At 44.0% G+C, this 23,168-nt stretch overlaps 1 protein-coding gene across 3 annotated transcripts in view; it reads right to left on the bottom strand.

Moving 5' to 3' along the window:
* Positions 1-98: 98 nt before the first annotated feature.
* Positions 99-23,168, bottom strand: part of LOC131136925 (forkhead box protein N3-like) — a 90,106-nt gene continuing 67,036 nt past the window's right edge. For all 3 annotated transcript variants that reach the window (XM_078794520.1, XM_058085546.2, XM_058084695.2), the window contains 3 exons: positions 17,928-17,986; positions 3,834-3,942; positions 99-1,240 (listed from right to left, as the gene is read on the bottom strand). In XM_078794520.1, the coding sequence (XP_078650646.1) occupies positions 685-1,240; positions 3,834-3,942; positions 17,928-17,986 (724 nt within the window). In that variant the 3' untranslated portion in view covers positions 99-684. The remainder of the gene's footprint in view (positions 1,241-3,833; positions 3,943-17,927; positions 17,987-23,168) is intronic.

Raw genomic sequence — 23,168 nt, 5'->3', positions numbered from 1 at the left:
TACTAGAAGTGGCGTAAAAATAATATTAAGTGCATGAGTATATATCACATTACAATTATTTTGACACTCGTCAAGCTTTACTACCATAGCCTTCAGGGTTTTTTTTTTTTTTTTTTTTTTAATTTTTTTTTTTTTTTTAATTTTTTTGTCAGCTGTCTGTCTGTCGTTATTGGCTACATGAAGCAACCTGGTCACTTCTCTTTGGCACAGTCTCACATTTGTGCTCGTGTAAAAAGGATGTAAAGTGATGCTCGCGCCGCCATCACTGCGAGATTGCTACGGGTTCACGCGCACAAAGAGATACGCAAAGACAAAAACAGCCATCATGTCATCCCGTCCGTGCTTCGTTTCTTTTGCCGACGTGTCCAAATGAATGCTTTTACTATGGCTTTCATCTCCTTTTTTTTTTTTTTTTTTTTTTTTGTTTTGAAAACGACAAAAAAGAAAAAAAAAAGACACATGAGAAGTACCCATTAGTGTTGCTGAACATGTAAGGAAAACATCGATTTTTGATATTGCCACAAATAAGTAGGATTCACCTAATGCCCTGCAGTTAGATCGAGGGAGATGAGAAGTGTCCGTTGAGACTAAACCGTGTTACCTGTTGACCTACTCGTCGTGTGCATGTCGGCGTGCTAACGTGTGAACGCGTGATTCCGTGTTTTTTTTTTTTTTTTTTTTTTTTTAGTTTCTCAGGGCTTCTTTCTGCTCCTTCTGGCCCTTAGCGGTGCGATTCGTGATATTATTGAGGCAGGCTCTGACCCCGGCCAGGTGTAGCAGCGACCCGGCCGCCTCCTTCATCTCCTCGTCGTCGCTTTCCGGCGGCTTCTCCACCGCCGTCGCCATGGCGCGCCGTTTCTTCAACGGAAGCGTGTCGCTGATCCCCCGCGCTCGATTTTTGGTCCACACAAAGCTGCTTCCCGCCAGAGTTCCGGGTCCCGTCACCAAGGTACGTCTCTGCGCGCGAAGGGGTTGCTGGGAAATGTAAGCGGCGGTCGTGACGTGGGAATCCAGCGGGATCTCCCTAGGCTCGGGTTTGACGTCGGATTGGATTTCCACGGCGATGATGTCGTCGTCCTCCAACGGAGAGGAAGGGGCCGCCGCCTGGGAGGACCCCAGCCTGGTCGGGGATTTGGCGGTGCTGTAGGTGTGATCTTCCTGGAGGTCCTCACCGCAGGGAGGAGGGGAGTAGCAGGAAGGACTGTCCTGACCTCGGTTTAGGTAATCTCCGAGGGATGACCTGTATGGAGACATGGAAAATTAGCAAAAAGTCCCATTATAATGTGTTGAAGAGCCAGCATTGTATCTTTTTTTTGTTGCGGCCCAAATTTATCAGTAGCGGGCCACCAATGATACATGTGTGCCATCTCAGGCTGTGATTTTATTTTATTTTAATAATCGATTAATCAGTCGATTATTTCTGTGATTAATCCGAAAAAAGACATTTTTAATTACCGCTTCTTTGTCGCAATCACTTTAAAAATGTAAAATTGGACTTTTCTGCCGTTTTCACGGCGGTCTAGTGGTTAGCGCACAGACCTCACAGCTAGGAGACCAGGGTTCAATTCCACCCTCGGCCATCTCTGCATGTTGGCCCCGTGCATGCGTGGGTTTTCTCCGGGTACTCCGGTTTCCTCCCACATTCCAAAAACAGGCTAGGTTAATTAGCGACTCCAAATTGTCCATAGGTATGAATGTGAGTGTGAATGGTTGTTTGTCTATATGTGCCCTGTGATTGGCTGGCTCTCGCCCAAAGACAGCTGGGATAGGCTCCAGCACCCCTCCCTGAGGAAAAGCGGTAGAAAATGAATGAATGAAATTGGACTTTTTCCCTCCCCCGAGTAATTTTTCTTACTTTGAGCGGGAATATTCTCATGCACACTCGAAGCTCACATCCCTGCAGTGGTTGTCGTCACAAAAGACACAAGAGACAGTGCCCTCTGCTGGATTCATACCTGCATCACCCTCTAAATCCCCTGGATCCAATTCCAACATCTCAAATCAGGTTTGACTACAACATTCATTGACAAAAAAACTCCCCTGCTTCCGAAGGCGTTGAAGGACAGCGGTGTAAAATAATAAATCACAAACATGCCTCAACGCTCTGCCCTTTTCCCTCGGCCATTTCCTCCCTTCAGAATAAGAGAGTTAGCATATTAATAACTTATAAGACAAACACGCACCCCTTCGGTGATCAGTTATTCACTGCAAAACCTTTACTGAGTGTATGTCTATGTTTAATTCATCATACAGTGCAGGCCATCATGCTGTTATGCTGTCATGATGGATGTGCATGTCCATGCATGCCCCAAATGTTCTTGGGATCACGGGGGCCTTCTGCTGCTAATAAACCTGTTTGTGCGTGTGAATGTGTGAGACTTATATAATGGCTGGGATAGCATGTTGCCAAGTCTTTTGACCACAGTTAAAAACAATTGTGTAGCATGTTGTGATTGCTTTAAGATCAGCCACACCTTCACACCCATAACTTGAAGATGCATCGCTTTTATTGCACGACAGAACGTCCGTGCATCAGTCACTGTGCCGCTTTATTCCATTTATTGAACCTATGTTGATTTTTAATTGGATGGCTCATTTGCATACTAACAGTGATTGGATGGTTACTGAGGGGAGGGAAGGAAGCATCCAGCACTGCAATACAATACAGTTAATGAATTAATACAAAAAAGTACATCAAATAGTAGTTGCTGGTTGCATTGAAATGTGCCTGACATTCTGAAAAACCTGCATGTGAGGTTTTGGTGACATGTCTGCACTGTGCGCATGTCAGCCCCAATTTACCACAGCATAGGGTGCGCTTCACCTGCGCCAAGAAGTGACTAGGTAGGAGCTGACGAGCTTTCAGCGCACCAAAGGTGTCACTAAATTGTCACAGCGGCAATCTGCCATCACTGTGCGCCTGTCAGTCAATTTACCACTGTGCAGGATGCGCTTCGCCTGCGCCAAGAAGAGACCAGGTAGGAGCTGACCAGCTTTCAGCACACCAAAAGTGTCACCAAATTGTCACTGCGGCAAGCTGCCGTCACTGTGCGCCTGTCAGCCAATTTACCACTGAGCAGGGTGCGCTTTGCTTGCGCCAAGAAGTGACCAGTTCAGACCTGGTGGGCTTTCAGCACGCCAAAGGTGTCATGAAATTGTCACTGCGGCAAGTAGCCGTCACTGTGCACCTGTCAGTCAATTTACCACTGAGCAGGGTGCGCTTCGCCTGCGCCAAGAATAGACCAGATAGAACCTGACGAGCTTTCAGCGCACTAAAGGTGTCACTAAATTGTCACAGCGGCAATCTGCCATCACTGTGCGCCTGTCAGCCAATTTACCACTGTGCAGGATGCGCTTCGCCTGCGCCAAGAAGTGACCACGTAGGAGGTGACGAGCTTTCAGTGCACCAAAGGTGTCACAAAATTGTCACAGCGGAAATCTGCCATCACTGTGCGCCTGTCAGCCAGTTTACCACTGTGCAGGATGCGCTTCGCCTGCGCCAAGAAGTGACCCTATCGGAGTTGACCAGCTTTCAGCGCACCAAAGGTGTCACAAAATTGTCACTGCGGCAAGCTGCCGTCACTGTGCGCCTGTCAGCCAATTTACCACTGTGCAGGATGCGCTTCGCCTGCGCCAAGAAGTGACCCGGTAGGAGCTGGCGAGCTTTCAGCGCACCAAAGGTGTCACAAAATTGTCACTGCGGCAAGCTGAAAATGTGGACACCTCCCAGTATATATTTCAATTATTTTTGAAAGTATATAGTTTTCAAATATGAGCAAATTGAAGATTCAACAAACATTGTGGAAAAAGGTGTACCTAATAAAATGACTCACCTGATCGCAGAAGTTCTGCTCCCCACAGGACTGACAGGAAGAGGTCTGATCACAGGGAAGAGTGCCTGGCTCCTTACCCGGGCGCCATTTTGAATCACCCCACGTGGAACTAGAAGACAAGAGCAAACACAACGTAAGCATCCTTGACAAACACATAATCTCTAATATTTCTAATTAATGCAGAGGATGAAGGGAAAAAGACAGCGGTCGCTTCTCAGAAACACGATTAGATGGCGATAAGAGCTCACAGCAGCTCAATGAGACTCCGCTGCGTATCTAAGGAGGCCAACAGGGCTCTATTGATGAGCAAGGCAAGGTTAAATTGAGCGGGAAAGCGTCATAAATGAGTTAAGGGCGCTGTGAATCATTCAATTACCAACGACCGCTGGGCTTGGCTAAATCCAGCCTGTCCCACGTGTGGAGGCTGCTGGAACTCGAGTTGGCCCATTTTTAATTCAGTTAGTGACATGTTTATTCTGCTTGTGGCTTTTCATTTTTGGCGTTGGTGCCATGTCATGTTACGACTTGACTAGCATAAAAGCCTGATGGCGATAATTAAAGCAAAAAGGTACGTCAACGAGCCACCGTGTTAGTATTACTGTGTGCAACCAACATATTGCAATTTATATATATTTTTTTTAATAACCCGCAAGGCATGCTGGGTAACTTCATGTTCCCAGCATGCCTTACAACTATGTGGGTGTCAAAATAGCGCTAATATATTGTCTTATACTAATTCATAACACGCATAGTTGTAAGGCATGCTGGGAACATGAAGTTACCCAGCATGCCGTGCGGGTTATTAAAAAATATAAATATAAAGTGCAATATTTTTTTGAATTAGTATAATTCATAATTATGAATTAGTATAAAAAAGTATATTAGCATGTAAGAGTTTGACTACCACTACAACCAACATATTGCATATTTTTTATAACCTGCAAGGCATGCTGGGTAACTCCATGTTCCCAGCATGCCTTGCAGGTTATGAATCAGTATAAAATTGTATATTAGCATGTAAGATTTTGACTGCCACTGCAACCAACATATTGCAAGGCATGCTGGGAACATGAAGTTACCCAGCATGCCTTGCGGGTTATGAATGAGTATAAAATAGTATATTAGCATGTAAGAGTTTGACTACCACTACAACCAACATATTGCATATTTTTTATAGCCCGCAAGGCATGCTGGGTAACTTCATGTTCCCAGCATGCCTTGCAGGCTATGAATTAGTATAAGACAGTATATTAGCGCTATTTTGACACCCACATAGTCACAAGGCGTGCTGGGAACATGAAGTTACCCAGCATGCCTTGCGGCTAATTAATTAGTATATTTAGTATATATATTAGTATATGTCAACGAGCTACGGTGTTAGTATTACTGTGTGCAACCAACATATTGCACTTTATATTTATATTTTTTAATAACCCGCAAGGCATGCTGGGTAACGTCATGTTCCCAGCATGCCTTGCGGGTTATGAATGAGTATAAAATAGTATATTAGCATGTAAGAGTTTGACTACCACTACAACCAACATATTGCATATTTTTTATAACCCACAAGGCATGCTGGGTAACTTCATGTTTCCAGCATGCCTTGTGGGTTATGAATTTGTATAAAATAGTATATTAGCATGTAAGAGTTTGACTACCACTACAACCAACATATTGCATATTTTTATAGCCCGCAAGGCATGCTGGGTAACTTCATGTTCCCAGCATGCCTTGCGGGTTATGAATTTGTATAAAATAGTATATTAGCATGTAAGAGTTTGACTACCACTACAACCAACATATTGCATATTTTTTGTAACCCGCAAGGCATGCTGGGTAACTTCATGTTCCCAGCATGCCTTGCGGGTTATGAATTTGTATAAAATAGTATATTAGCATGTAAGAGTTTGACTACCACTACAACCAACATATTGCATATTTTTATAGCCCGCAAGGCATGCTGGGTAACTTCATGTTCCCAGCATGCCTTGCGGGTTATGAATTTGTATAAAATAGTATATTAGCATGTAAGAGTCTTGACTACCATAAAAGCCTGATGGCTATAATTAAAGCAAAAGTTACGTCAACGAGCCACCGTGTTAGTATTACTGTGTGCAACCAACATATTGCATATTTTTATAACCCGCAAGGCATGCTGGGTAACTTCATGTTCCCAGCATGCCTTGCGGGTTATGAATTAGCATAAAATTGTATATTAGCATGTAAGAGTTTGACTACCACGACAATCGACAAATTGCATATTTTTTATAACCCGCAAGGCATGCTGGCAACATGAAGTAACCCAGCATGCCTTGCGGGTTATGAATTAGTATAAGACAGTATATTAGCGCTATTTTGACACCCACATAGTCGTATATTACAGCATTTCCTGATGCTGTTTTGTATTCACGCCAAATCCATCCCACTGAAGATGATTAACAGTCTGAAATGTGTCAATGTGTCGACTATTGGAAGAGGCCACTCAATTCACTCAGGAGGTTTGTCGTCGGGAACTGTAAAAATATAAATAAAGGCAAAAAGCTTTCCACTCAAAGTTAGTGACCAGCCTGATGAGGAACACGACCCCCATTCTAATTAAATTAACAAAAAAAACCTCCAGTCTCCATAAAACAATTTAGCTAAGTGATGAGAATAAACAGGCCGATGACAAGAACCACCTGCCGTGCTTGGTCGGATCTATAATCCATATTGGAAAAAAAAAAATCACTTGTCATCCAACTATTGTCTTGGGGCTATTATCACGGCAGCCTAATATAGCCAAGCTCTGAAAGAAGAAACTTCCTGCAAAATGGGACAAAGGTTCACCTTGCAGCAGCCCGACACCCTCAACCGCAAGGCCGGGATGATGGAATGGCTTTGGAACAAATCCCTGACTGTCCTCGAGTGACCCACAAAAGCTTGGACTTCCAAACCTTTTGAAAATCTGTGTTGGTTCACCAACACCCCTGATCCAATGCCACATGTGGTCTACACGAGACTTAAAGCCGTCAGCCCCTTCAACACTGCAGAAGCTGTCTTCGGGCGAAAGGCGGGGTACACCCTGGACTGGTCGCCAGCCAGCCAATCACAGGGCACATACAGTGAAGAAAATAAGTATTTGAACACCCTGCTATTTTGCTATTTCTCCCACTTAGAAATCATGGAGGGGTCTGAAATTTTCATCGTAGGTGCATGTCCACTGTGAGAGAGATAAACTAAAAAGAAAAATCCAGAAATCACAATGCATGATTTTTTAACAATTTATTTGTGTGATACAGCTGCAAATAAGTATTTGAACACCTGTGTATCATCTAGAATTCTGACCCTGAAAGACCTGTTAGTCTGCCCATTAGAAGTCCACCTGCACTCCATGTATCATCCTGAATCAGATGCACCTGTTTGAGGTCGTTAGCTGCATAAAGACACCTGTCCACCCCATACAATCAGTAAGACTTTAACTTGTAACATGGCGAAGACCAAAGAGCTGTCCAAAGACACCAGAGACAAAATTGTACACCTCCACAAGGCTGGAAAGGGCTACGGAGCAATTACCAAGCAGCTTGGTGAAAAAAGGTCCACTGTTGGAGCTATCATTAGAAAATGGAAGAAGCTAAACATGACGGTCAATCTCAATCGGAGTGGAGCCCCATGCAAGATATCACCTCGTGGGGTCTCAATGATTCTAAGAAAGGTGAGGAATCAGCCCAGAACTACACGACAGGACTTGGTCAATGACCTGAAAAGAGCTGGGACCACCGTTTCCAAGGTTACTGTAGGTAATACACTAAGACGTCATGATGTGAAATCATGCATGGCACGAAAGGTTCCCCTGCTTAAACCAGCACATGTCAAGGCCCGTCTTAAGTTTGCATATGACCATTTGGATGATACAGAGGAGTCATGGGAGAAAGTTTTATGGTCAGATGAGACCAAAATAGAACTTTTTGGTCATAATTCCAATAAGCGTGTTTGGAGGAAGAAGAATGAAGAGTACAATCCGAAGAACACCATCCCTACTGTGAAGCATGGGGGTGGTAGCATCATGCTTTGGGGGTGTTTTTCTGCACATGGGACAGGACGAGTGCACTGCATTAAAGAGAGGATGACTGGGGCCGTGTATTGTGAGATTTTGGGGAACAACCTCCTTCCCTCTGTCAGAGCATTGAAGATGGGTCGTGGCTGGGTCTTCCAACACGACAACGACCCGAAGCACACAGCCAGGAAAACCAAGGAGTGGCTCCGTAAGAAGCATATCAAGGTTCTAGCATGGCCCAGCCAGTCTCCAGACCTGAACCCAATCGAAAATCTTTGGAGGGAGCTCAAACTCTGTGTTTCTCAGCGACAGCCCAGAAACCTGACTGATCTAGAGAAGATCTGTGTGGAGGAGTGGGCCAAGATCCCTCCTGCAGTGTGTGCAAACCTGGTGAAAAACTACAGGAAACGTTTGACCTCTGTAATAGCAAACAAAGGCTACTGTACCAAATATTAACATTCATTTTCTCAGGTGTTCAAATACTTATTAGCAGCTGTATCACACAAATAAATTGTTAAAAAATCATGCATTGTGATTTCTGGATTTTTCTTTTTAGTTTATCTCTCTCACAGTGGACATGCACCTACGATGAAAATTTCAGACCCCTCCATGATTTCTAAGTGGGAGAAATAGCAAAATAGCAGGGTGTTCAAATACTTATTTTCTTCACTGTATAGACAAACAACCATTCACACTCACATTCATACCGATGGACAATTTGGAGTCGCTAATTAACCTAGCATGTTTTTGGAATGTGGGAGGAAACCGGAAGTACCCGGAGAGAACATGCAAACTCCACACAGAGGGTGGAATTGAACCCTGGTCTCTTAGCCACTAACCACTCGACCGCAACAGGCTTTTATTGCAACTCTGAACCCCCGCGATGTCACCTGTTCACCCCTCCCACTCATTTAAACACATTTAAAGCAATACCCGAGTATTATGGGATAAGCGGAATAGAAAATTTGCATAAAAGTTCCCTTCAATGTGTAACGTCCTACTCGCTCCTAAGCTCTTATAAAATGCACTTCTACCAACTTGTGGTTGTTTTTTCACCTAAAAACTGCACCAAACTTGATTTTTTCTATTGTGTAGTTTCATCATCACCTTTGTGCTTCTCGCGCAAAAAAAACGTCCACTTGCATCGGGGCCCAAGTGGTGCAGATTATGCGTTTTGAATGTTAATTTATACTTACTATCATGAACCAAGGAGCGAACATTACCATTGGCAGCTGCAAGGGGGCGCTACAGGCTAACAACACCAAGAGTGAAGAAGTCAATAGATTCAATTCAGATTGGTGAACTTGCTTACCGGTAACTCGCTTGTCGGAGTCGCTGGCTTGTTATGTTAATTTAGGCTATTCAGCTTCCCGGGTTCTTGTTCTTGTTGACAGGCTCTTGTCCCAACCTCCCCCCAACCCCCAATTGGGAACACTGAGTAATTCTGGAAGTGACCGCTTCACAGTGTCATTTTCATCATATACAACGATTATGATCAAAGATCTGACCTTTTGGTGTTGTGTTATGAACGTTTACGGTTTGATTAAAGCGATGATCAAAGCTTGCCGCCATGCCCCGGCTACATCCGATGGTGGAGGCTGAAATGCTTAGTAATTTGTCATCGTCCATCTGGTTAGTATCTGTGATTTTAATTTGGACTGATTAGGTCAAAGTCCCGAGGAGGAGTTCAGTCAAAATATGACCCCTGATTTTGACCAAATATGGCTGACTTGTCCTGAAGACTTTTTTTGTGTGTCGTGTCACTGATGGAAAAAAGTCTATGGGGGCGCTAATGAGTTTGTTTTGGTGGTTTGCGTTCGAGACCAATAGTCAATAAACATAACAGATCCAATACGGTCTTCGCAGGTCTTCTGGTTAGTATCTGTGATTTTGATTTGGACTCATTAGGTCAAAGTCCCGAGGAGGAGTTCAGTCAAAATATGACCCCTGATTTTGACCAAATATGGCTGACTTGTCCTGAAGACTTTTTTGTGTGTGTCGTGTCACTGATGGAAAAAAGTCTATGAGGGTGCTAATGAGTTTGTTTTGGTGGTTTGCGTTCGAGACCAATAGTCAATAAACATAACAGATCCAATACGGTCTTCGCAGGTCTTCTGGTTAGTATCTGTGATTTTGATTTGGACTCATTAGGTCAAAGTCCCGAGGAGGAGTTCAGTCAAAATATGACCCCTGATTTTGACCAAATATGGCTGACTTCCTGTATATTTGTGAACATTTGTCCTGAATACTTTTTTTTGTGTGTCGTGTCATGACAGACATCTCTACCAAATTTGGTTATGATATGTGAAACTGATGGGAAAAAGTCTATGGTGGCGCTACTGGTGGAGGCTGAAATACTTAGTAATTTGTCATCGTCCATCTGGTTAGTATCAGTGATTTTAATTTGGACTCATTAGGTCAAAGTCCCTAGGACGAGTGAGTCAAATAAATGTCTGACTTCCTGTATATTTGTGAACCCGAACAATGCGAACTGTACTCTGGAAAATAGGGTACTAAAGGGTATTATAGTAGTTTTGTCAGGGTATTACTCAAAACCTAAAACCCGGCGTCTGTAGTTTGTTTGTACTTGGCTAAAAATGTGTGACAATACCAAGACTTTAACACAAAATTCAACCTTCTCGACAGGGAATCGATTACACACTTCATTCAATGACGTCTCAATGGAGAAAATTTGAGTGGAAACAAACAATTTGCCGTGAAGAACAATGGTTCCCAACCAGTAAGCTCCGACCAATTTCACAAGCACTGAAAAGGCTTTTTTTCATGCCAATGAGAAAAATCCACATTTGCTGCAAAGGAAGCAGATCCATGACTCAACGCTGGCGGCTCACCGCAAACGCTTCCCTTAAACAGCTGTCATCTTCTACTTCCTCAGTTCACGTTTCAAAAACTACCTGCTGTTTGCTGCCCAGGCCTGTTTCAGTCTGCTACAAACAGTAAGCCCCCACATCAATACAGCTTTGTTACCTGCACCTGGCAGGTTACTCCACGTTTTTTATGGGCTTTATGGGCTTTTTTTGTTGATACGTTTGTTTCTTTGCGAGTAGCCTGTCTACAATTTCTGATATATCTACATCGTTCTTTTATGATTTGGGCAGGGATTCTCCAAATGTGCCACACATTGGAAACATCACCGTGGATTCGAACCTCCATTAGTAAGCATCATTGGTATTCATCAGGAAGGGCGAATGGCCAGAATCAGTTAGAGGATCAAAAGATCCGCTGTGGCGACTCCGAAATCAGGAAAAATCTAAACAAACATTGTTTATACTCGCTTTATAACTTATTCAAATCCATCAGATGAGGTATCCAAATGACATAACCACTGGGAATTTAACTACTTTTCTTTGATCTATTATTTTTTAAAAAAATCTCCTAATCTTATATTAGGAAAGCAGGAAGTGAACAAATGTAACAGTTACTTTATCAAGTAAATGGTCATGGTTTCCATCTTTAGATGAGATACAATGACGAGATATGTCATTGTATGGTCACATCACCTCGTATTTCGGTATGTGACAAAAAATAAAATAAAATAAAAATTATATTAGGAAAGCAGGAAGTGAACAAATGTAACAGTTACTGCTATTATAAAAAACAATCTCCGTTTTCAAGTAAATGGTCGTGGTTTCCATCTTTAGATGAGATACAATGACGAGATATGTCATTGTATGTTCATATCACCTCGTACTTCAGTATGTGACAAAAAATAAAATAAAATAAATTAGGAAAGCAGGAAGTGAACAAATGTAACAGTTACTGATTGTAAAAGTACCAGATGGAGGGGTAGGATTTAATAAGCTTTACTTGTGATGCCCTCAATTATAATCTGATGCATGTTAAAATGAAATTAAACCATTACCATAAGACGCTACATCAGGGGTGAGCAAACTACGGCCCAGGGCCCAAATGTGGCCCACCAAGTATTTCAACTTTTAACACACAAACTGTCTAATTGAGTAAAAAAACAAACAAACAATAAAACTATAAAATTAAATGACATAGTTTGATGTGGTCTGAGGCGCACAGACCTCACAGCTTGGAGACCAGGGTTCAATTCCACCCTCGGCCATCTTTGTGTGGAGTTTGCATGTTCTCCCCGTGCATGCGTGGGTTTTCTCCCACATTCCAAAAACATGCTAGGTTAATTAGCGACTCCAAATTGTCCATAGGTATGAATGTGAGTGTGAATGGTTGTTTGTCTATATGTGCCCTGTGATTGGCTGGCCACCAGTCCAGGGTGTACCCCGCCTCTCACCCGAAGACCGCTGGAATAGGCTCCAGCATCCCTCGCGACCCTTGTGAGGATAAGCGGTAGAAAATGAATGAATGAATGAACATTAGTATAGGCTGCACGGCGATCAAGTGGTTAGCGCGCAGACCTCACAGCTCAGAGACCCAAGTTCAATCCCACCCTCGATTTTCCACGTGCATGCGTGGGTTTTCTCCGGGTACTCCGGTTTCCTCCCACATTCCAAAAAACATGCTAGGTTAATTGGCGACTCCAAATTGTCCATAGATATGAATGTGAGTGTGAATGGTTGTTTGTCTATATGTGCCCTGTGATTGGCTGGTGAACCTCGTGAGGATAAGCGGTACAAATTGAATGAATGATGTTTAAAGTGCTCCTAAAAAAAAAGGGACATAAGAGCAGTATAACACTTTTACAGATAAAATTAATTCATTGAATTAATTAATTCAATGAATTAATTCATTAATTGAAAGTAATTCAAGGAAAATTATAATTATAAAATAGCGTGTTTGTGTTAAATATATTTTCTGGGCCCCCCAAATAATTTTGTTAACCGCATTAATCTCTTAACCCAACGGTTCTCAACTGGCGGACCCCTTTTCAGTGGGTCCTGCAGCCAAACCAGTTGAGAAGCCTTGGCGGAGGTTTTGCGAGTGCTTCTTACTTCCAATTTCCTCTATTCTTTTACAGCACGTTTATGATCCGTTTTATGGGGAGACATTTCATCTAGCCCGGGAACCATGCGCTCATTAAAACGCACTCACGACACCAAAGTCCATCCCAAAAATGTTCCCACAACATTTATTTGGGTCTGAATCATGTTGCAAAAGACGGCACAAATAGCGTACATCTGTGATTTATGTCGCCGTTAGCTCTCTGCCCACAGTAATCTCATTGAGCCCCGGTTAGCGTGGCTCTGCCCCCCCACCCCCCCCACCCAGATATCTCCTGCTCTGCTCTCCATAACCTTATAAGTAAGTCCCTGCACAGTCTCTTTTCTAATCTTGATCACTCACTGCAGGCTTGTGTATGTGGTCAGTGCATTAGGTTTCCCTGGGTTGTCAACCCCCCCCCCCCTTGCAGCCGCCCCTACAGAAGCTCCCCACCTTGAGCTCCAGCCAGGCTTTAGGTCGCCATAGCAACGGCTCGCCTTCCACATGCCACAGAGTGGTAGATCATGCATCAGCAGAGAACGTGATAGAAGAGAAAGAAAGCGAGGGAGGAAAAAAAAAAAAGGGGGGGGGGTGGAGAGGAAATACCAGACTCTGCTTGACCTGGACTCTCCAAGCTCAGCGGCACACTTTTGACCAGTTTGTCCTTCACACACACACACACACACATGCAGCTCTTTTTCAAAGTTGAATGGAAAACTATCCTCGGAAATGTGTGTGTACTCGTATCCGTTTCCTCATCGATAAAAACATATTCTTCGTATACCGATGACTCATACCTCCAACTGAGCATGTACGCCGCCTCTGCAGCAAAAACGAGCACGGGACGTACGCCCTTGAGACGGGGTAATTTGTTTGAAAAATTAGAACAAAAAATTATAATTAAACTCAGTGGAGAGCAGGCATCATCATGCTGTTCCACTTCTGTCCTGTGAGTGGCAGTAATGTGCAACTATTAGACAGAAGCTTTTTTTTTTACCCGATGCCTCACTTGACTCCCAACGCAAGAAGATTCATTCATTCGGGGGGTGCTGGAGTCTATCCCAGCTGTCTTCAGGCGAGGACTGGTTGCCAGCCAATCACAGGGCACATATAGACAAACAACCATTCACACTCACATTCATACTTATGGACAATTTGGAGTCGCCAAATGTTTTTGGAATGTGGGAGGAAACCGGAGTACCCACAAATGCATGGGGAGAACATGCAAACTCCACACAGAGATGGCTGAGGGTGGGATTGAACTCGGGTCTCCTAGCTGTGAGGCCTGTGTGCTAATCACTCAATCACCGTGCAGCCAACCCTAATCATTCATTAATTTTCTACCGCTTATCCTAACCAGGGTCGCAGGGGGTGCTGGAGCCTATCCCAGCTGTCTTCAAGCGAGGACTGGTTGCCAGCCAATCACAGGGCACATATAGACAAACAACCATTCACACTCACATTCATACCTATGGACAATTTGGAGTCGCTAAATGTTTTTGGAATGTGGGAGGAAACCGGAGTACCCGGAGAAAACCCACGCATGCACGGGGAGAACATGCAAACTCCACACAGAGATGGCCGAGGGTGGGATTGAACTCGGGTCTCCTAGCTGCGAGGCCTATGTGCTAACCACTAAACCACCGTGCAGCCATTTGACCAACCAACCAACCCTAATATCAACTGGTATCAACTTCTACACTTTCATAGACTGCCTTTATACATTGTTCATTGATACTGCAAATACTGCAATACTCACTGTAAGAAAAGTGGAAAAAAGTATATGTACTCTACCACCAATGAGCACACAAAGTAGTTTTTGTGTGGAGAAACTAAACTCCCGTCTCTCTTGTCTCGACAATGTTTTCCTCCAACAGGTCATCTCTTTTGCTTCTCTGTCTGCATCCTCGCTGACTGCCTGCTTGTTTTCCAGGGAAAAGCCGAGCCTATCCGCCCCCCACCTCCTTCGCTCTCTCATGTGCCTTATACACACTCAGCCTCCTGTTAAATGAGTTCCACATGGCCCTGCAGGCGGTCGTCTCCGCGCAGCCGACATAGAAGCGGCGGCAGACGGGCAAAAGTACACACAAAAACACGCGTGCTGCACATTGCTCAGTCACACGGTTCAGCCGGGTTCAAAGGTCAATCCCGGCAGACCTTGACAACGCAACTGTTTGAAAGTGACCCCCCCCCCCCTCTCTCTGTCTCGCTGTCTGTTTGCCTGGCGTGCGTTTTTTAAGCGCGTGCGGCGTGAGCAGAATGCATGCTAATGTCTGACTGACTGACTGGTGGGCTCAAAACGCTGGCAGTTGAACTGATGGGCTAACTGGCTTGTCTATCTGACAATGCGGCTCAGCGTCTTAAGTAATTGGCTGCCTGACGTGTGCTGTGACTTACAGGCGGGGCAAAAACAATGCATCACTGCCACCCAATGAGTGGGTTCTTTTTGAACACGCCCACAAACACGAGACATTATAAGCCCAAATGCTAATCAACGGAATTGGCTCGTGCGGGGGCTGGATAAATCTGCCGACTCAGCATCAGTGATGTGCATGAGACATTCAAATATTGTGGGAATTCCTACAACTGTCAATTGATATGTCCTGTTTTCAAAAAGCCAAAGACAAAGCAAAATTGTATGTCTTGTTATATAAGTTGTGCTGCGGTTCAAATTCTCATGTTCTTGTGAGGATGTAAAATGGGTGTAAAATTACAGCTACAGCAGTTAATTGATGACCAATTAATCAATTATCCAGTTAATTAACAACTATTTTGGTATTCCAAAAAACATATTTAAATGTCCGCTGATTTCCGCCTCTTAAATATGCAAATTAGTATGTTGTGGAGCAAAGCAGTAACTGTGTAAATGTTTTGGTGCACATTGATTTGGTCTCAGCGGCACGGAGGTCGAGTGGTTAGCGCACAGACCGAACAGCTAGGAGACTGGGGTTAAATTCCACCCTGTAGCAAGTTCTCCCCGTGCATGCGTGGGTTTTCTCCGGGTACTCCGGTTTCCTCCCACATTCCAAAAACATGCTAGGTTAATTAGCGACTCCAAATTGTCCATAGGTATGAATGTGAGTGTGAATGGTTGTTTGTCTATATGTGCCCTGTGATTGGCTGGCTGGCGACCAGTCCAGGGTGTACCCCGCATCTCGCATAAAGACAGCTGGGATAGGCTCCAGCACCCCCGCGACCCTCGTGAGGAAAAGCAGTAAAAAATGAATGAATGAATGAATGCCCATGTGACATAAGCATGTGTTAAATGCAAGTGTGATGATTTTATTTGATTTATTTATTTATTCATATTTTTTTTTATTTGATGCCCCGATTCCAATACGAGCCATCCTTGTGTGAAATCGTCCGATACCGATCAAATTTATCAACGGACATTTTGTGATGGAGCCTTCTGTCTTCCGCCGCTGAGTCCTACTGATTCAATTATTTTTGGGGTTATTTGCTTAGCCTTAGTCCCGCACATACGGGCGAGCGTTGGCTACACGAGCTGCCGTTTGACTGATGCTGCACCACCGTGATCCTCGCAAAGTCATCATACTCGTGTCAAGTGTTTGTTCTTCATGTTTGTTTTGGCTTCGGCATGCCGACGAGATGCGAAGGAAGGAAAGTGGCCGTGAGCAAGGCACTACAATGCACACAGACATCACGAAAGGTTACAATAATACTCGCCAGAGGTCATCAGCTTTTGTGATTAGGGTCGAAAAGACATTTTTCAGCGTATGCCGATCACATGCTTTTTTCACGGGAAATCGATATTGATCGGTGGACAATCCATGGGAACGTCCCTCATTTGGTCCGTCTGGGGCCTAACCTTATTATCCAATTCATCAAAATAAGATTATAAAATAAATGACAAAGCATCTTTCAGTATATTTGAGTATCTCCTAATTGAAACTAAAACCAGGAAAATGCAAAAAAATGGAGAGCATGCAAGTGTATGTCGAGTACTAAAAATGTGTACATGTTGGCAGGTATGCATTAAAATCCCAGTTCCCTGATAAACCATTATTCAGTATATTTGAGTATCTCCTAATTGAAACTGAAACCAGGAAAATGCAACAAAATGGAAAGCATACAAGTGTATGTCGAGTACTAAAAATGTGTACATGTTGGCAGGTATGCATTAAAATCCCAGTTCCCTGATAAACCATCTTTCAGTATATTTGAGTACCTCCTAATTAAAAGTGAAACCAGGAAAATGCAACAAAATGGAGAGCACTTATATGCTCTCCATTTTGTTGCATTTTCCTGGTATGTCGAGTACTAAAAATGTGTACATGTTGGTAGGTATGCATTAAAATCACAGTTCCCTCCTCACTATTTGAGAAACTCTGCTTTAGTATAAAGTAGTATGTACCTAGCAGGGGCAGTTGAAGGAACATAACATATGTGTTTACATAGGGACTCAAACCTGCAACCAAAGACCAACTCCTTACAGACAGAGCTACTGCAGCCATTTCTGTACCATTTCATGACAAGTCGAAGCACTATGATGTATATATATTGATAATAATGGGCAAATTTAGATTATAAGAACCAAGCGACATTCCCAATTGTCACCCCTGTCCGATCGCATCCGACCACGCCGGTCAGACGCATCACTCCCAGATTTGTGCGTCCAGAGGGAATCCAGGTTTTCAGACACTCCGCAAAACCTTGGCTCCTTGACCATTACTACTCCATTATCAGCGGCGATGGAGGGCACGCCGCAGACGCCTAATGTATCCATTTCCCTCTCCATTTAGGACTCGGCGGCCCGGCGAGCTCCTGGAGTGCTCCTTGATTGGGATTGAATGTCCATTTAAACTGCCGTGGAGCCACCAGGGAAGGTAAGGGAGGTAGTGAAGATGGGAAAAGGGGCGTAATGGGAAATACAAGGAAAAAGGTGCATAACAACAAAAGCGACTGACGGGGAGGGGGGGGGGGGGCATGTTGTGTGTGTAAAATGAGGACCGGGAAACAAGGGAATTAGATGCGATTGTTTCCCCATTCCCGCTCAATTGCTGTGTCCCTTTTTTCACTTTCAAATACACTTCTGGAAAAACGGATTCCTGCACTGCGTGGTGTATTCTCGAGGAGCACAGACGAGAAAAAAAATGACAAAAGTGATAGCATACCTTGTAGAAGGACACCGCCGTTCTTTCTGAAGAGCGGACTCCCTGACCACAATGGAGGACTGTGAAAAAAAAAAAGAAAAAGAAGTAGTCAACCATTCGATCACGTCATCGCAAAAGCAAGACAGCAAGGCAGGAATTTGAACCCATAAGCCGGCGCGCTTCTGATTATAGTGATTAGAATCCTGGGTGTCCCACTGTTGCCATTATTCCCTGTGATTACCTCCGAGAATTACAGCCTCGCCGCTGTAAGTCCATGGGAGTAATTTCTCATGACAACCCCCCGCCGCCTGCCACGGGTCCACACACATTTAACGTTTAAAAAAAAAAAAAGAAATAAAAAAAATAAAATCATCGCACTTGCATTTAACACATGGTTATGTCACATGGGCATTCATTCATTCATTCATTTTCTACCGCTTTTTCCTCACAAGGGTCGTGGGGGGGGGGTGCTGGAGCCTATCACTGCTGTCTTCGGGCGAGAGGCGGGGTACACCCTGGACTGGTCGCCAGCCAATCACAGGGCACATATATATTCAAACAACCATTCACACTCTCATTCATACCTATGGACAATTTGGAGTCACCAATTAACCTAGCATGTTTTTGGAATGTGGGAAGAAACCGGAGTACCCGGAGAAAACCCATGCATGCACGGGGAGAACATGCTCCACACAGAGATGGCCAAGGGTGGAATTGAACTCGGGTCTCCTAGCTGTGAGGCCTGGGTGCTAACCACTCAACCCAGTTAGTAGCCATAAAAATAGTAAATATGTGGCTTGTGAAGGGCAGGAAGTGACGTGTTCAGAGTTGAGTTTTAGCTAAGGTTGTCAAAAATTTACAATACAATTAATCACCATTCTCAAATTAATTAATCATGATTAATCACCATTAGCAACCCTGTCCCTTTTGCTGTATTTTATGAACAAAAAGATAAAACCCACGCATGCACGGGGGAGAACATGCAAACTCCACACAGAGATGGCCGAGGGTGGAATTGAACCCTGGTCTCCTAGCTGTGAGGCCTGTGTGCTAACCACTCAACCCAATTAGAAGCCATAACAATAGTAAATATGTGGCTTGTGAGGGACAGGAAGTTCAGAGTTGAGTTTTTGCTAAGGTTGTCAAAAATTTCAATACAATTAATCACCATTCTCAAATTAATTAATCATGATTAATCACCAATTGCAACTATGTCCCTTTTGCTATATTTTATGAACAAAAAGATAAAACCCACGCATGCACGGGGGAGAACATCCAAACTCCACACAGAGATGGCCGAGGGTGGAATTGAACCCTGGTCTCCTAGCTGTGAGGCCTGCGCGCTAACCACTCCTCCACCGTGCCGCTTCAAATGGGCATGTTTTAATATAAATGTGCCTGTGGAGTGACACATTTAAACACATACACGAGGAGTGCACAAAAGCCGGGGACTCGGTTTAGGTGATCATTGCACCACTAATGAGGGAGGTAATGACAGTATTTCTCACATAGATGGAGACATCTTCACACACACACACACACATATACACACACACACACACACATAAAGACAACAGAGCGGCTGAATTAGACGACATAAGAGGAAAGGTGTATCGAATGAAGAGGAAGAAGAAGAGCAAGAGCGCGCCAGGTTGAGCAGGTCATTAGCGCCGCATTAAAAGACACGACTGGGCTGCTCTTTTTTTTTTTTTTTTCCACTCGTCTCCGCACGTTCACACACACGCCACACGCATTCCGCCCGCGTTTGACAACACGAGACCTTTCTCGTATGCGCACACGCATGCACAAACAAACAAATAAACACACACGGGCGGGTGGGCTAGACAAAGAACACCTGGAGATGCTGTGAACTCCAGAGAAAGCGGCCCACTCATCGGGAGAGTCTCCTTTGTAATGTGAGGCCTGTTTTATGTGGCGCTAAGCTGCTGAATGAGAGGATTTGGACGTCTGTACTTGTGATGTGGCTCTCACCTCGCCAGATGCAGGGGGAAAGATGGACGGGAGGCTGGCACGCACACACACACACACACACACATGTGTGCGTGTACGCACACACTGCACAAAACGCAAAAGCTGCAAATTTCAGCCCTGAGCCACCTGCTGTTGCCATGGAGAGTTGCCACATTGCGTTGCCACGGCGATAACATATTTTTCCTGCGCTAACAGCCTGTCTGTTTTCCCTACCACCACACCCCCCCCACACACACACACACTTCTCTCTTTTTTTTTTCTTTCTGTCTCTCTTCCCATCTTTACGCTCGTCTCTCACTCTCTCAACAAATGGCCTCGCAGTGTGCGACAGCACCTGTGTTGCCATGGTGGCGTTCCCGTTGCCAAGGCGATTCTGTGCATTTCATATAAGTGGGCGACGGGGGCTAAACTTCCTCAACACCCCCCACTCCCCCCACGACGGTTGTTTCCTACAAGACATGAAAGGAGAGAGGCTGGGAGAGAAAGAAAGGAAGGATGATGGAAAGAGAGCAAGCTCTACATCCCACCCCTCCCTCCTCCTCCTCCCCTTGAGACATCCAGCCGCCCCGCCTCCTTTTTCCTCTCATCCAGATGCTGATGGGGTGTGAAGGAATGCACCACGGATCTGACCTCCTACCAGCATACACACACACACACACACACATTTAAAACATGAATACATTCATGTACACAAAACAATTTAACCGCACCTTTGCAGTTTAGTCCAATGCATGCATTGAGGGGGGGGGGCGTTGGGGTGAATTACGGTCCATTCCAAACGGAGAGAGAGCTATGAGTGACATTAAGACTGCAAGAACAAAGGCGTCATCATTCGCTCATCTTCCTCCGCTTCAGGTTGTGTTGAACCGCTTGAGACAGTCCTTGACCTTAATACGACGGAGCCGCTTGTGCAGCCATTCACGATCATTACATTTCATAACATCATCGCGTGGAGAAGGAGAGCTCTTGAGTGGGTGATATTGTCTGATATTGATCAGACCTACCGAGCAGCGTGCATATAAAAGGGAAGCTGAATCTGAAGTGAGTCATTAGCGGAGAGTTGGGTTTTTTTTTTTTGTCGTTACGCAGCGAGGACGGCAACACAAATAACCACAACAAAAGTATCAGAATGGATATGATCTCATGTTAATCGTGGAAAGAGTCACCGGTGGACGCAGCTATAAAAAGGATATGAATTAACTCCACGTATTATTATCGAGTAGTATATTGTTCCGTGCCGTTATAACAGCTGTGATTAATATTAATTGACTTTACCGGTGAACCCAGATTTTCTCCTTGAATTCACTTAGCGGCGTTAAAACGGCCCCCGTCCCACTCATTTCACGGGCTTCCAAAAGTTTATTTTCACAAAATATGCCACAAATCCAAATTTGTGTACAGATTGACTGTGAGCTCGGTCCTTAGCGCCCCTGAACTCTTACATCCAAACAGTTTCTGGCTCAGAGTGGCATGAAAATACGACCCTTCCGTATCATGTGTCAGCATTTTAAACATAAACAGTTATAAGTTATAATATAAGTTTCAAAAACAGCATGGAGCCTCTTCAATCACAAGACACATAGATTCCACACTAGGACTTCCATACTTTCAAGACTACAAGTCAAACTAGATGGCCGAGGGTGGAATTGAACTGGGGTCTCCTAGCTGTGAGGCCTGGGTGCTAACCACTCAACCCAGTTAGTAGCCATAAAAATAGTAAATATGTGGCGTTTTCAGAGTTGAGTTCTAGCTAAGGCTGTCAAAAATTTCAATACAATTAATCACCATTCTCAAATTAATTAATCATGATTAATCAGCAATGGCAACAATGTCTCTTTTGCTGTATTTTATGAACAAAAAGATAAAACCCACGCATGCATGGGGGAGAACATGCAAACGCCACACAGAGATGGCCATGGGTGGAATTGAACTCGGGTCTCCTAGCTGTGAGGCCTGCGTGCTAACCACTCAACTCAATTAGTAGCCATAATAATAGTAAATATGTGGCTTGTGAAGGACAGGAAGTTCAGAGTTGAGGTTTAGCTAGGGTTGTCAATAATTTCTATACAATTAATCACAATTCTCAAATTAATTAATCATGATTAATCACATTGGCAAATATGTCCCTTTTGCTGTATTTTATGAACAAAAAGATAAAACCCACGCATGCACGAGGAGAAAATGCAAACTCCACACAGAGATGGCCATGGGTGGAATTGAACTCAGGTCTCCTAGCTGTGAGGCCTGCATGCTAACCACTCAACCCAATTAGAAGCCATAATAATAGTAAATATGTGGTTTGTGAAGGACAGGAATTTCAGAGTTGAGTTTTAGCTAGGGTTGTCAAAAATTTCTATATAATTAATCACAATTCTCGAATTAATTAATCATGATTAATCACCATTGGCAACTATGTCCCTTATGCTGTATTTTACGAACAAAAAGATAAAACCCACGCATGCACGGGGAGAACATGCAAACTCCACACAGAGATGGCCGAGGGTGGACTTGAACTCGGGTCTCCTAGCTGTGAGGCCTGGGTGCTAAACACTCAACCCAGTTAGTAGCCATAAAAATAGTAAATATGTGGATTGTGAAGGGCAGGAAGTGACGTGTTCAGAGTTGAGGTTTAGCTAAGGTTGTCAAAAATTTCAATACAATTAATCACCATTCTTGTATTAATTAATCATGATTAATCACCATTGGCCATTATGTCCCTTATGCTGTATTTTACGAACAAAAAGATAAAACCCACGCATTCACAGGGAGTACATGCAAACTCCACACAGGGATGGCTGAGGGTGGAATTGAACTCGGGTCTCCTTGCTGTGAGGCCTGCGTGCTAACCACTCAACCCAATTAGTAGCCATAATAATAGTAATTATGTGGCTTGTGAAGGACAGGGAGTTCAAAGTTGAGTTTTAGCTAGGTTTGTCAAAAATGTCAATACAATTAATCACCATTCTTGTATTAATTAATCATGATTAATCACCATTGGCAACTATGTCCCTTATGCTGTATTTTACGAACAAAAATTTTTGCCCATAATGTGTGAAAACCCGCGCATGCACGGGGGAGAGCATGCAAACTCCACACAGAGATGACCGAGGGTGGAATTGAACTCGGGTCTACTAGCTGTGAGGCCTGCAAACCACTTGGCATGCACCCTATTTGTTACATGCTAAATGTGCTTGTAGCCATGCAGTTCCTACTTGATGGACCTGAACAAGCGTATTCTGTCAAAGGTATTATTAAAAATCTTTCATGTTT

The sequence above is a fragment of the Doryrhamphus excisus genome, linkage group LG11 (genome assembly GCF_037039965.1).
Source record: "Doryrhamphus excisus strain RoL-2023G ecotype Guam linkage group LG11, RoL_Dexc_Guam_v1.1, whole genome shotgun sequence".
NCBI lineage: Eukaryota > Metazoa > Chordata > Actinopteri > Syngnathiformes > Syngnathidae > Doryrhamphus > Doryrhamphus excisus.
This window is presented reverse-complemented; position numbering and strand designations above follow the sequence as displayed.